Here is a 16,017-nt window from a genome sequence, read left to right as displayed (position 1 = left end):
TCACAATTGGTATACCTTGCTTCATAGAGAGTACTCTCTTTGCTGTCTTCAAATTTAACAACGGCAACAACGTGTTTGGGTTGAAAACTCCAATCGTAATTTCTGTCCTTTTTTGCTCTCTTTGCGATAATGCACCTTCTTTTGTCAAGACAAGAGTGCTTTCGCTCTCCCCATTCATGGACATGGTAGAATGCGGCGCAAAACTGAGCCTTGGATTCGAGATATTTTTCGCCCCCGGTTCGTCTTTTGATCGGGTCGTTTGTTTCGCGATAAATTGGACAGCATACGGCGTTAAGATCACCTCCAGCCATTGTAATACTTTAACCAATTTCTTTTTTGATCAAATTAATAAGGAATACAATTAGCTATGATTAAGGCGTGAATTTCCGTGGTTCGCAACTACTTTCTATGTTTCTACTTTCGAAATGTTTCCAGGGAGCTTAACGGAAAATAAAGCCGTAAGAAGTTGTAACTAAATTAGTCAACTCGTTCGTATAAACGGCCTATTTGCAATTAGCCGCGGCTTATTTAAGCCTAGGCTTCAATCCTGGGCTTATTTTAGCCGCGTTTTGCGAACAAAATGACCGTTTATACGAGCCTTTCACGACTTTTTTAAGCCCCGGCTTATTTAGATCTTCAGGCGAATGGATACTATGATTTTATAACTAACGGTTTGCTGACGCGTTGAGATGACTTGCGCGTGCGTTTGCGATTTTGAATTTACCAAGCAAAATACCAAGCACCAAATTCTTGATATTTTTTTAATTTGAGACCAACGTAAATCTTTTATTATCCTCAAGGTGTTTGTCAAACGTGTTCTTGGAATATTTGAAGGCAGACGTTGAATTGAAACCAAATCTTGAATATTACTGTGCAATTGTTGGAAGGCTTGTTGATAGTATCCTTTAATATAGAACCTTCTGATTTCATTCCGAAACATAGCAGCAAATTTTTATTTAAGGTACGACTTGTACTTTTCAAAGGCCCCCTCTACACGGTATCGAAAGAATTTGAAAACGCAAAAATATTCTCTGTTAAAATATTAACCGCATCCACACGTAAACACAAAAACGATCCGAAAACGCTAAAGTTATTTGATTCCGCAATACACCCGAATTGTAAACCCAATTTGCTTTATTTAAAAAGTACTTCTTTAAAAAGCACCGTTATTACCAAACTAAAGGCGCTTTCCATTATACGGTAAAAACGGCCAGACCAAAAACGGGTTCTATTTCAGTACAGACAGATTACAGATACTTTAGTGTGTTTCAAAAACTCTGCATCAGTATATCGTTATTTACATCTGCTAAGCACGGGAAATGCAATTTCACCGCAACGAAATATTCTATTTCATTCAAAATATGACGGTCTGACCATTTTGGCCGCCTAAAGGAAAGCGCCCTAAGATTGATCCCGTTTTAAACCCGTAAGTTATTGATGAATTTGAGGAGCAATGGTAAAGGTTCGATTGCATTTCTTGCCTGAAATTCGTTAAATCAGTCGTTGGGAATTGCTCGAGTTTCAGTGCTTTTGAATCAACCAATAGCATTTCGTTTTAGCGAGCAATTAGCCGATAGTAGCACGCATGTCTGCGAGCTGGTATTTGAGCAATTATCTTGCTTTTCAAACTTAGTTCCTTAACATTGTGCATCTATTTCCGGTAATTCGCCGTTTCCTGAATTCGACTGGCGTTTCCACGAATTCCCTAGTCCGTCTGCGCATGCGCTCTATGCCACATGCGTCGAGTTGATGTCACTTCCTGTCAACGACAAGGACGTTGGTAATGCGCGGTTCTCTGTGTTGTATAAATGGTAAGTAACGATATTATGGATATTAGGGAGTAATTATACTGGGGATATTAGAGAGTAGTGATATTAGGGATTTTAGGGAGTAGTGATATTGTAATATATGCTTAAACGCATATAGGTTGGCCCATATACTATACATCACTGAGCATTTACTGTTGGTGTTTAGTGTTGGTTTTGAGGTTTGTTGCTGCCGCAATTTATTTGCCTTTCTATCATTTCAGTGGCGAGACAAATCGAGGCGTTGAAATTTTGAATAATACTAAGACTTGGATAAATGCCGTCGCTTTGATCATTTCTTCTCTGCCTGTAAGTTTGTTATTCATTAAAAATCACCACTTAAGATTAAAGAACAGATAGAACTATTCAAAACTGATAGATTTTTCCAGAACTTTAGTAAGAGCTAGTTCTGTTAGGTTTCCTCCACATGATAAATACATAAGACATGATCCTTACTGGACCTCTAGGAAGAACCGTTCATAGAGCTATCCAGTATATTAGTTTAGGTTTCCTCCTGCAGTAACACTGGATCAATAAGAGATTATCCTTACTGGGTCTTTAGGAAGAACAGTTTAGAACTGATAGAGCTATCCAGTGTAAATATAGTTAGTTTACTTTAGGTTTCCTCCTGTAGTAACACTGGATCACTAAAAAATTATCCTTAGGGCTGATAGAACTATCCAGTATAAATAACGTGCAGGTGTTCTCCCGCAAATAACAGCAATTCTTATTTATTTCCAGGAATCCTACGGCAAGGTTTTACCGCAACTTATTTCGGAAGTTCTCACCGCTGATCTTGCAGTAAAAGATGTCACTCCAGTTACAGCCAGTTTTTCGCCCGATGCTACGATGGCGCCATCGTCGTTTCCATATTCGTTCTATAGTTTCCAGTCCAACGCGGATGCCTGCGCCTTGATATTGCCAGACCTGGTTGTGGCTTTTACAAATGCGGTCTGGTATCATTCTAGTTTGGGCCATCTTTCGCTTATCCCAAGGTACACAAATAGTCTACGGGGATGGCTGTACGAAAGCTGAATGACGTGTTTTTTTCAATGACCCTAAATTTGTCCGTTGTCCAATTTTGAGCAATAATTTTTATTTTAAAAGTATTTGATCGTTTCGTTCTGTAATGAAATACGCAAAGTACCATTGGAAAGCTAAATGACTGCTCTTTTATATTCTTTTTAACTCGAAACATGACGTTTTTATGAAATATCAAACCAATTTCACCTTGTCACTACTTTTTCGTATATAAGCTATTAATATCTCTTCACAAAGGAAGTTTTCATTTGGTAAATTTTGTCTAAACTTTGCTTTTTAAATTAAAATGTTTGTTGGTTTCGCGGTGGATATATTGTTTGGCATACATTGAAAATATCTTGCATTATTAACAGATTGTTGAAGGAAAATTTCAAGCCTTTAATTCACAATGAAGCACAGTTTCTGTTCGTTTGTCGACTGCTTGGACCATTTTTGTATCGTTTCTACACGGAGAAACCAAGATGTTTGCTCGAGGTAAGTCAAAGCAATTGCTATGGTCAGTTTTGGGGGGGGGGGGTGCTTCTACAACGAAGAACGTAAAAAACTATTGCAAGTTGCATGAAATTTTAGTTTCAACAGGGCTGAATTTAACCACGGGATTGAAAATACTTCATGTAATCAGCCCCTAATCCTGAGAGTTGAATCTGGCAAAACACTTAGTTGTTTGAGATCATAAAGAGTTATTTTACTCATATCACATCCTAGATTGCTAAAGAGCTGTACGCCATCTTGGATGTGGTCGACAAGAAATGTGTTCATCTTTATCACATCGACACCATATGCGACTTTTTTATCCTTTTGTGAGCGGTATGTTATGAAGAACAACGATTTTTCTATGGAAATCACCGTAGAGATATCGATTCGTGTCAAAATTTTATCCGTGAGGACCTTTTGTCCCCATGGACATTTCACCCATATGGACATTTTCCCTACATGGGAATTTTGCCTATATGGATAATATAATACTACCATTTTACCTATGAGGGAATTTTGCCTGTATTGGCATTTTTACTCAGAGGCATTTTACTCATAGGGTATTGTACCTATATAGGTGTTCCACGTATGAGGACATTTTACCTATATGGGCATTTTCCCTAAAAGGGTTTTTTCCCCGTACGGGTATTTTACCTATAAGGGTATTTTACCTATATAGGCGTTACCTATAAGGGAAATTTAGCTCTAAGGACGTCTTACCTATACCGGCGATTTACTCATATGGGCATTTTATCTATGGGTATTTTATCTATATATAGGGGTTTAACCTATGGGGCATTTTATTCATAAGGGTAATTTACCCGTGTGAATATTTTACTCGTATAGGCATTTTACCTATTAGGGTGTTTATATAAGCGTTTAACCTGTAGGATATTCAACCTATAAGGGCATTTCACGCATGTGGGCATTTTATTCATATGAGGGCACTTGATCTATACGTATAAGCACACTTCTATCACCATCATTTTACCCATATATATGAACATTTTTAGACCCATAGAGGCAGTATTTATACCCATGTATACAATGTTCTGAATTTTTTCAACACGGATTCATTCCACCCTTATAATGTAGTCATTTCTACCATGCATATGAACAATTTGTTTCTTTGGGTCGAAAACGCGGCAATACTGTTAAGACATTCCAGAACGGCTCAAAAATATTTTCTTTAATTATTTGAAGTTATCATATTAAGTACATGTTTGTTGGGGATTCTATAAAACAGGATATTCAACACTACATAGCCAGTCTGAGACCAGTACTACAAGATCGTATGCAGTTCATATCACATGTTGCTGGGCATGCTCGCGAGGATACTGCCTCTGTCTCGGGGTAACGCGGGCGCATGATAAACGAAATGATGACAAAACTATGGTACTTGGCAGAAAAAATCGAGAAGATAGCTGCATGTTCAAGGCTATTGCAGCCGCGTTAGTGGCGATCTTGCAAATCTGCCGTCGTAGATATTATCTGGTGTTAACCAGATTTGACTTGTCATATAGTACGAATAGTATAACGGGCCTTTTACCGGAATAATTTACCGGAAGTATGCTAAAGGTAGTTTTCTTCTCGAAATCTACGTTCTGTACAATATGCAAGGCGAATATCTATGTTCTGTACAATATGCAATATAGGACGAAACATCTTCTAAAAAACAACATCTTGTAAATACAAGATGCGTGTAAAACAAGACAACAATTACGGTGATATTTCGACTTTATTTCATTCTCAAAGAAATCTTTCATCTTACATTGTTTTTGTTTACAATATTTAGTGCTGTTTACGGTATTATTTATATCATCAACATTATTATTTACTTACTTATTTCAAATTCAATTTCCCATCTGTCCTCAAGAATGTTAAGAATCAGGGAGAAATTACTTAACAAAATTAGCTAATATTTACCGAAGGCGAGGTGAATATCAAATAACGAGACGAAGTCAAGCGAAATAAAGTAGAGTAGCGTTTTGCAACATGGTTTTTACCTCGAAATAATTTTAGGGAAAATCTTGTACGCTTTTTATATGCTTTTAGGTACAGCGTTTTTTTAAAAATTACATGTTTCTTCATCTGTCACTTAGACAAAAACAACTCGCCGCCATCTTGAAAAATTTTCTTAGGTGATTACCCGCGTAATAGGTCTTTTGACCAATCAGTAGCAACAATTTTCAATAATTAATTTTACCATCTAAAATATGGATACTATTCGAGTTAATATCTACCTAAAATACCTGATTTGCATAGTTTATACGAGATACTAAATAGAAATGTATTTGAAAAGTTATGTATTGGCCTGGAAACCGTCCTTGAATTTTAGGTGTTTACGGATAGAGGCTGCTGAGTTGGTTGTATTTGTGTAAGAATACCCTGGATAGATTTGTCTAAATTTTTGCGCTGTTTATTACCTTGTGTGACGTCAGCAGCGGTCAATCCGGAGAGATAGTTCCAATCTTTCTTTGTCATGTGCTTGACCCTCACGTTATTTATCTGCTTTAAATCTTGTACTCCTTGTATAGCACGCTGTCGGAGAATTTCATTATCCGCTATTTCTCGTTGAAAGCTTACTCGATACAAGTGGGTAACTTTAATGCACAAACTTATATTTCTTGGACTCAGAATATCATTGAAGATATTCGTGAGTGTTACACAACAGGTTTTGTCCGCTGGAGTGGCAGCTGTTCCAACGGATTTGTTGCAAGGTTGATACGTCTGGTACATGGTGATTTTCCCACCGTTTTGTTCTTGTAATATATTGGCCAACTCTCCATTTATCACGTCATTCCTAAAGAAATCCTCCGCATGCATTATTGCTGCAGGCACGCGGCAGTTGCTGTATCTTGCTTCATACAGAGTATGCCCTTGGGCATCTTCGCATCTAACAACAGCAATGACTTGTTTGGGTTGAACGTTATTTTGATTTTGAAAGTTTCCTCTAATTCCTATTTCACAATTTGCGTTGTCAAGACAATGATAATGATGATTTTCCCATTCATGAACATGATAGAATGCAGCGCAAAACTGACCCTGTGTCCCAAGGATTTCTTGTTGCTCTTCACGTTTTTTAATATGTCCAATTAATTGACCACCACGATAAATTGGACAGCACTTACCGTTGCATCCAACTTGGGCTTGGGTCATTGTAATACTTGCTGCTCTATTTTCTTAGTCAATATTAATAAAATGCAAATTAGTTTCTTCTCGTATACAGCAAGAATTGCCGCCAGTGCTTTGCAACTAAAATTCATGCTGCAGAGCGCGAAATTTAAATTTTAGTTTACAATCGACATATGTTCACGTGCGTGTATGAGGCTGGGAAATTTCACTCCAGTTAATGAACCACTTGCATAATAGACGTACTTAAGATATATATATATATATATATATATATATATATATATATATATATATATATATACACACCCGTTTGCAAAAACGTTGGTCGCAGATAGATATATAGATAGATACTCTAAATCTAATTAGAATTGCATATGTTGTGTAATATGATTGACTTCCCGTGCAAATGTAATCATATGCAATTCTAATTTTTCTTCGAGTATCTATCTATCTATCTATCTACGTTTTTGCAAATGGGTGTATATATATATATATATATATATATATATATATATATATTATATATTATATATATATATATATATATATATATATATATATATATATATATATATATATATGTTCATGAGAAATGATCTTCAACCATACATTACATATGGTAATGAACTGAAAACTATCTATCTATGCTGCGACAAGGTTTTTGTAAACGGGCTATATATATGTTTTCTGTAAATAGCAAATTTTGAAGCAAACTGAAATTAAATATTTATCAGAAACAAGCGCTATTTCATGACATTTATATTCATGTTCTCTGCGATTTATATTCTACACATATACGCGTATTGTAAACTCTGCGTTAGTATATTTTATATGGCTTATTGCCCTAATTTTGTTCTGCCAATCTAAACTCAGGATGTAACGCGCAGGATTTCTCAGAATGTAACACGACTATAAACTAGAAGCCTTCGTGTTTTGTTATTATCAGATTGATTAAGCAATATAGACTGTCGAAATATTGTCTATAAAGCCCAAACCTTTCATCGAAAGAGATTCATCTAAACAACCTATTTTTTTGTTATTTTAACCTATCAGTTTTTACAGTGTATTAGTTAGTTTCAAGTGTATATAAAGGACGGCTAAATGTCATGAACAGCGGCGCCTGTCTCACAACAAATTATAGCAGTTCGATATAGTATATATCTCATATATATGTATTTAGTATACCTACCGATATTAAAGCTGTTGTTTTTATCCTTTTTAAACGAGCCAAGTTTCTGTAGATATCAGCTTTAAGAATTGCTGTAGCTATATTATATATACGATAGGGCTTATGAAATTACCTGACGTGTTACTTTAAAAGTTCATCTATTGTTATAAGGATACGACTCAAGCTAATTTGAATTTGTTCAATGAACGGCATGCAGGTGGTAGCTATAACAGGTTAAAAAGATTAAAACGTGTGCGTGATAAAGGCCATATAGCAACGAATATTTAAAGTATACTATTCAAAACATGATTAGGAAAGTTTTATCACATATCGACATTGGGTAAAATTATTTTGTTCTTTGTGTATTTCGGGAGTGTATTGGACGACTTTCACTTTATTAGACTTGGCGATAAAAAAGGACATTTACGAAAAGAGCATACTAAAATTAGTAGAATTGTAAAGTTTCGCTTCTGCGATATATTATATATAGCCAGCCATGAAAAGTAGGTAAATTTTGTATACGGAGTACTTGCGCTGATCTTATGGTTGGGTCTATTCTGTAGTACTTTATTTCGGCCTTGCTCCCAGACAAGAAAGCGAAAGTCGTCTATTGACTTTACTATATCGTCCTGAACCTCGACTCGACCATCGACTTAAGACTGAAAAATTATTCCGCGGATAATTTAAAAGAAACCTTTGTCTGGTATGGTCTGGAGGATAATTTTCTTGACTGCACATGGAAACCAGCCTTTAGTATCCTCGATCAAAACTCACAGCCAGTTTGAGGATGTTCTGTTTGATTTAGGGTTTGGAATATCGGGATTTTGTATGCTAGGAGTAGGATAGTTGGAGTGTTGCATCAATAGACGAAAGAAATGCACTTGTTTTAAACATGATTGAAGTATATAATTATAAGTCACTAAGTTTTGCATTTATTCAATTTGCATAAAGTCACTGCCGGATGCTTTCCGTAAATAGCAAGTTGAAACATGTTGAAACAAGTTGACATTAAACATTTATCTCGAACATTAACAAGCGGCATTTCATGAAATCATTTTATGCGATTTATATTCTACACAAACATTCGTTAACTCCACGCGTTAATATATTTTCTATGGCTTACCTTGGTGCAATTTTAGGAAAAGCGAATTCGTTCTGCTAATCTAAACGCACTTCCTCATGGTCAAAATATTTCTCAGAATGTAGCACGACTATAAACTAAGTCTTCGTGTTTTGTTGGTCACAGATTGATAAGACAATAAGTATAGGCTATCGAAAATATTGTCAAAGTCCAAACTTTTCATCGTTTATGTTAGTTTCAAGTTTATAAAGGACGGCTAAATTGTCACTAAGCCAATTGTTTTACAACAAATTATAGCAGTTTATTATTTCATTCAGCACAAAACAGATCTATCTCATATATACTTGTGTGTTAGTAGTACTTACCGATATTGAAGCTTAGCTGCTATATCCTTATCAAACCAGCCAAGTTTCTTTAGATATAAGCTTTACGAATTGCCGTATATTATATAAAAGTATATACGATAGAGATTATGAAACTACCTGACGTGTTATTTCAAATATTATTTTTCAATTAATTACGCTGCTTGATGTCTCAAAAATATTCGATCCATGCAATAGACCTCCACAAAACTATCAAGCCAATCAAACTTCGTGTAACATCAGACTTTCCGCGTTGACGTCACTATGAAAAAGGTCTATTCACAGCGACGCTGGAACAAGGGGGCAGCAGGGGCAACTGCCTCCTTGCCCTTTTACCAGCAGGGGCAAGGGGGGCAAAAATGCCCTTTCATTTTAAAAGATTAATTAGCTACATTCCATATCCGAAGTAGAATAACACAATCAAGAATAACACAATCGTCTCGACACAGAAATTATCTTGGAAAGAGAAATCACGACGATACGAAGTTCAACTGACGATGTTTTTCAAACATTCTTTATTAATGCGCCGCTACAGGAGTGCCCTTTCGCCAAAAATCAGCCGCCCTTGCCCTCGCATCGTTCCGGCGTCCCTGTTTATTAAGATTGATCGTTGCACGAATTAGTGTTCCTGTTTTTAAACATTAAATGCATCCATTGTCGATGCTTACAGAAATATTTTTTCCGAAAGCGATATTATATGTACATTACAGCTCTCTCTAACACATGGCCAATCGGATTATACATTTCTTGGATAACAAGTTTTGAAACAAACTGTATTTTCGTGGCTTTGTAAAAAACATTAAATTTTTTGATCGTTTTTATTTGTGTTTAGGCGATTGTTTGTTTTAAAATAAAGCATTAAATACTCAAATTATTTCGTGATCTATTGCCATATTCGTTGTGAAAATGTTTACGAACAAACAGTGGCAAGATTATACCCAGTATGAATTTCTATACGCTTGACGAATCATGCTTTCCGAGCAACATGAGGGGAATTTTGTTTTAGACCAATCAGCCAGTTTGTTTATATTCTCGGTAACCCAATCAGAATGCATGAATTTTGACTACTTCCGATAAAAAGGTACATTATATACCATTTGTAATATTGCTCGTTTATTATACTCCTTTATTGTCTAAATATTGTCTATGTATTATACCATTTGACATGAAGTTAATTTTAAAAATTAAGGCATTCTGACTGGCTTTGCATAAAGAATGTAAACAAATATGCCGATTATAGTCCCTCTTCTTGTTCTAAAGATTTCATTCTCGAATGGATAGCCAGTGTCCATGAGGACAATGATGTTAAAGAAGGCTTCAGCCAGCTTGTACCTTCACGTATTTGCGTAAGAGTATTCTCAATGTCCCCATCTAATTCTCTTCGTGGGCTGAGAGCATATTCTGGGACATTGTTTGTGAGAACATCACCATGGAACATCACCATACCAGAAAGATATTCCCAGTCCTTTTCTGTCATACTCTCGACTTCCACCCCAATCAGCATCAACGTTGTGATCCCTGCTGCAGCCCGCTGTCTCAATTGTTCGTCTCTGCTTTTTTCACTGTCATTCCTTGCCGTTCCATGTTCAAGACCTAATCGATACAAGTGAGTAACCTTAATACATAGGCAAATATTCCTGCCGAGCAGATTTTCGATGTAGATCTTCAGAAGTGTATCACAGCAGCTTTTATCCAAGCGAATATTGTCGGTTCCCGCGAGACTGACGGACCTGTTACAAGGCTGAAGCGTCAGGTACATGGTGATCCTCCCACCTTCGTTATCTGTTATTACTTTCTTTAAATCTCCTTCTGTTACATCCTTTTTAAAGAAATCCTCAGCGTGCATTTTTTTCGGATCACAATTGGTATACCTTGCTTCATAGAGAGTACTCTCTTTGCTTTCTTCAAATTTAACAACGGCAACAACGTGTTTGGGTTGAAAACTCCAATCGTAATTTCTGCCCTTTCTTGCTCTCTTTGCGATAATGCACTTTCTTTTGTGAAGACAAGAGTGCTTTCGCTCTCCCCATTCATGGACATGGTAGAATGCGGCGCAAAACTGAGCCTTGGATCCGAGATATTTTTCGCCCCCGGTTCGTCTTTTGATCGGGTCGTTTGTTTCGCGATAAATTGGACAGCATACGGCGTTAAGATCACCTCCAGCCATTGTAATACTTTAACCAATTTCCTTTTTGATCAAATGAATAAGGAATACAATTAGCTATGCATGACTAAGCCGTGAATTGCCGTGGTTCGCAACTACTTTATATGTTTCTACTTTCGAAAGGTTTCCAGGAAGCTTAACGGAAAATAAAGCCGTAAGCAGTTGTAACTAAATTAGTCAACTCGTATAAACGGTCTATTTGCGATTAGCCTCAGCTTATTTAAGCCTAGGCTTCAACCCTGGGCTTATTTTAGCCGCGGCTTGCGAACAAAATGACTATTTATACGCGCCCTTCACGACTTATTTAAGCCCCGGCTTATTTATAGGCCGTGGCTTATTTTCACTCGCATAAATGACCCTATGTTAGTATGTCACACAATAGTATACAAAATTTACCAGCTTCCCATGCATGCATGCAGGGCTATATATTTTCAAGTATTTACTGGCGGTGCCGTCTTATTTCCCGCTTTAACTGCGTTTATTATAATGAGTGATGTCTATGAATTTTGACTACTTCCGATAAAAAGGTACATTATATACCATTTGTAATATTGCTCGTTTATTATACTTCTTTATTGTCTATATATTGTCTATGTTTTATACCATTTGACATGAAGTTAATTTTTAAAATTAAGGCATTCTGACTGGCTTTGCATAAAGAATGTAAACAAATATGCCGATTATAGTTTAAAACATAATCTCCTCTTTTTATTCTGAAGATTTCATTCTCGAATGGATTGCGAGTGTCCATGAGGACAATGATGTTAAAGAAGGCTTCAGCCAGCTTGTACCTTCACGTATTTGCGTAAGAGTATTCTCAATGTCACCATCTAATTCTCTTCGTGGGCTGAGAGCATATTCTGGGACATTATTGTTTGTGAGAACATCACCATGGAACATCACCATACCAGAAAGATATTCCCAGTCCTTCTCTGTCATACTCTCGACTTCCACCCCAGTCAGCATCAACGCTGTGATCCCTGCTGCAGCCCGCTGTCTCAATTGTTCGTCTCTGCTTTTTTCAATTTCATTCCTTGCCGTTCCATGTTCAAGACCTAATCGATACAAGTGAGTAACCTTAATACATAAGCAAATATTCCTGCCGAGCAGATTTTCGATGTAGATCTTCAGAAGTGTATCACAACAGGTTTTATCCGCGCGAGTATTGTCGGTTCCCGCGAGACTAACGGACCTGTTACAAGGCTGAAGCGTCAGGTACATGGTGATTTTCCCACCTTCGTTATCTGTTATTACTTTCTTTAAATCTCCTTCTGTTACATCCTTTTTAAAGAAATCCTCAGCGTGCATTTTTTTCGGATCACAATTGGTATACCTTGCTTCATAGAGAGTACTCTCTTTGCTGTCTTCAAATTTAACAACGGCAACAACGTGTTTGGGTTGAAAACTCCAATCGTAATTTCTGCCCTTTCTTGCTCTCTTTGCGATAATGCACTTTCTTTTGTGAAGACAAGAGTGCTTTCGCTCTCCCCATTCATGGACATGGTAGAATGCGGCGCAAAACTGAGCCTTGGATCCGAGATATTTTTCGCCCCCGGTTCGTCTTTTGATCGGGTCGTTTGTTTCGCGATAAATTGGACAGCATACGGCGTTAAGATCACCTCCAGCCATTGTAATACTTTAACCAATTTCCTTTTTGATCAAATGAATAAGGAATACAATTAGCTATGCATGACTAAGCCGTGAATTGCCGTGGTTCGCAACTACTTTATATGTTTCTACTTTCGAAAGGTTTCCAGGAAGCTTAACGGAAAATAAAGCCGTAAGCAGTTGTAACTAAATTAGTCAACTCGTATAAACGGTCTATTTGCGATTAGCCTCAGCTTATTTAAGCCTAGGCTTCAACCCTGGGCTTATTTTAGCCGCGGCTTGCGAACAAAATGACTATTTATACGCGCCCTTCACGACTTATTTAAGCCCCGGCTTATTTATAGGCCGTGGCTTATTTTCACTCGCATAAATGACCCTATGTTAGTATGTCACACAATAGTATACAAAATTTACCAGCTTCCCATGCATGCATGCAGGGCTATATATTTTCAAGTATTTACTGGCGGTGGCGTTTTATTTGCCGCTTTAAGTGCGTTTATTATAGTGATAGTGATGTTTTAATGATAACGAAACCGTCGTGACTTTGGTGCATCGTAACGAAAATTGGCGGGAAAACTTTGCAATCAATGTCAAGAGACAAGTTCACACGATGTTAATTATTCAGACGGGAAAATGCGGAGCGAGAACACAATTTCGGATACTGAGGCTTCAAAGGATTCTTTTAACAAGCCGGAGAAATGTATATTTTTATGTTCTAAAGGCTTTTGCCACTCGAACATAACTTTCATATATATCTGGTCGTAACTGGGTAAAAATTCCATGTCTAGAATCCACGAAAATAATCTTAATTTTAATCATAAACCTGACCTTAACCCTCACCTAACCACTAACCCTTAAAGATAAGATTAAAAAGATTATGTTCGTGAAATTTAAGCGTTTATATGTCACCACTTCTATAAGAAGTTAATTTGCATACGACCACTCAAGCCTTTCATTGCAAGAAAAACAATTAAGTTTCTCTTGGTAAAAGCTCTCTTAAACATGCAACACTTCGTGTGAACAAGGTTTTGTACAATTGTTTAAACATATTTTGGCAACTCTGCCCGTATATTTCACTTTTGACTTATTCGCTTTTCTCTGGGAAAGATTAAGAATGTTTATCTGAATCGAAATTTATTATTATGGCTGATATAAAATTCCATGTCAAGTGCAACTATAAACATTGATTGTAAATGTGGTGCTTTTTAATCCTTAGAAGTGGTATTATGAGAATGCTGTTGGTACTTACACTGAGACATAACAGACCGCTGTATCAGTTGAATTTTTCATTTAGTACCAGCTTTTATATATATACAGTTTCTCCAAATAAGTATTAGAATTGTGGTTTGTTATAATATCGTATACGTATTCACACGGTATTTGAAAAATTTAATTGCGCTGCTGGATGTTTCAATAGCATTCTAAAGATAAAACTTAGCGGCACAGAATTCCAAAGTTCGCGTTGTGAAACACAAAGGACCATGGCTCAATTGTATAAAAGTTAAATTTCAGTCCGTGTATTCTGAAACCCTCCAAAATGTAAGTCAAAGGGTTTATTCAATCGGCGTTTTTACTCAACCGGTATTTTACACCGGCGCATGTCACTAAAGTCATACATGCGTTACACAGATGCCAGCTTTTGAAACAAACATTGCCATTGTATTTGTTTGTCGAAACAAGTGTCTTTTAGTAATCGTTCATTTCTGATAATATATTCAATAATTATACCATTATACCATGAGCTTGAGTCGGAAATTCATATTTTATTTTATGTTTTATTTTACTCGTATCATAATCAACACTTCCCGACTGTATGATTCTGTATCGAACGAAAGTTGGCCAATTATTAGGTGAAATAACGACGAATTTTTAAGCTTTCAAATTTGGTAATTTTATCGGAATTCGAGTAAAATTCTTATATACTTTTCAGACCTATTAACGTTTTAGACCTTATATACTTTTTAGATCATTTTTCAGACCTTTAGATCTATTCAACAAGCAAACAAAATGTTTTTAGCCTTAGTACAAAGATACTGCTTACAACTACATATTCAGTGCATGATATTCAAGTTGACTCATTCAAGAGAGATGTAAGAGTGTTATTTAGTTTTGATTTATCCACCGTTTAAGCTAAACGAGCTTGATACAACAGGCCCCTGCTAAATTAAAGGGTGTATACAAAAAACTGCAAATACCATAATTTGTATGCACGATATCAGACATTATTATATACACAAGCGCCAGATATGAGATATGCTGCAATTTCATTGGTTGGCTACTACACAGATATTAGCTCATATCTGTCTAGTAGAGAAAGTAAACAAAATGGCGGAAAAATTTGGGGAGTTGAGTGAAATAGAAATCCAAGCCTAGTTGATAATACCACACCAAAATGCACCGAAAGGGCGACAAAGTTTGTGTATATAATAAAACAGTTGCGCCGAGTTGGTTATCGGCCATATACGACGAGAGTGAGCTGAATAACTGTTAATTAGAGTTTCAATTAAGAACAAAACTAACAGAATTTCTTGTTGTATATAACGTATACACTGTATACGAGCAAACTCAACCCCGTCTGAAATCATTGTAAATAAGTTGTTAGCTGAGCTATTGGTAATCGAACTAATTTTAATTTACTTTGTGTGGTTATTTTTAAAGTGCTGCACATGGAACCATATTTTCAAATCCCGAAAGCGTAATTAGTTGTACAGCATTACAAATCAGTATGGTATTTGCCGTTTCTTTAACACACCTTGTATATGTATAACCTAAGGCCTGGCGTGTCTGAACATGTCAAGGTGGCTGATGTGATAGAATTTTTCTATGTGGGTGCATGCAGTCAACAATGACCGATTTGAATACAGAAATTTCCCACCGGACTATTCTCCTCGGCGAAAATGACTTGCTTACGACAATTACGACCAAATAGGAACCATGCTTAAAACTTAAAAGCCCTGTTACATATATGTATATATATATAACATATATATATATATATATATATATATATATATATAAATATATATATATACATATATATATATATATATATATATATTATATATATATATATATATATTATATATATATATATTATATATATATATATATATATATATATATATATATATATATATATATAGCTTCAATTCACCACATCGCGGTGTTCAAAAATTAAA

At 36.1% G+C, this 16,017-nt stretch overlaps 2 protein-coding genes across 2 annotated transcripts; one reads left to right on the top strand and one right to left on the bottom strand.

Annotated features, from left to right (window-relative positions):
- Positions 1-1,797: 1,797 nt before the first annotated feature.
- On the top strand, positions 1,798-4,855 carry LOC114537692 (mediator of RNA polymerase II transcription subunit 23-like). The gene is made up of 6 exons (XM_028558797.1): positions 1,798-1,811; positions 2,030-2,114; positions 2,547-2,800; positions 3,200-3,320; positions 3,552-3,638; positions 4,524-4,855. Exons 3-6 carry the CDS (start codon positions 2,655-2,657, stop codon positions 4,533-4,535), a joined length of 366 nt encoding a protein of 121 aa, XP_028414598.1. The 5' UTR covers positions 1,798-1,811; positions 2,030-2,114; positions 2,547-2,654; the 3' UTR covers positions 4,536-4,855.
- A 7,027-nt stretch (positions 4,856-11,882) lies between these two features.
- On the bottom strand, positions 11,883-14,175 carry LOC114537682. The gene is made up of 2 exons (XM_028558786.1): positions 14,088-14,175; positions 11,883-12,880 (listed from the first exon to the last, which is right to left on the bottom strand). The coding sequence occupies exon 2, from the start codon at positions 12,857-12,859 to the stop codon at positions 11,939-11,941; it is 921 nt and encodes a 306-aa protein (XP_028414587.1). The 5' UTR covers positions 12,860-12,880; positions 14,088-14,175; the 3' UTR covers positions 11,883-11,938.
- Positions 14,176-16,017: the final 1,842 nt, after the last annotated feature.

The sequence above is a fragment of the Dendronephthya gigantea genome, unplaced genomic scaffold, assembly GCF_004324835.1.
Source record: "Dendronephthya gigantea isolate DGI-Jeju-01 unplaced genomic scaffold, DenGig_1.0 000002F, whole genome shotgun sequence".
In the NCBI taxonomy this organism is placed as follows: domain Eukaryota; kingdom Metazoa; phylum Cnidaria; class Anthozoa; order Malacalcyonacea; family Nephtheidae; genus Dendronephthya; species Dendronephthya gigantea.
Note: the sequence above shows the minus strand (reverse complement) of the source record. Positions and strands in the feature narration are given on the sequence as shown.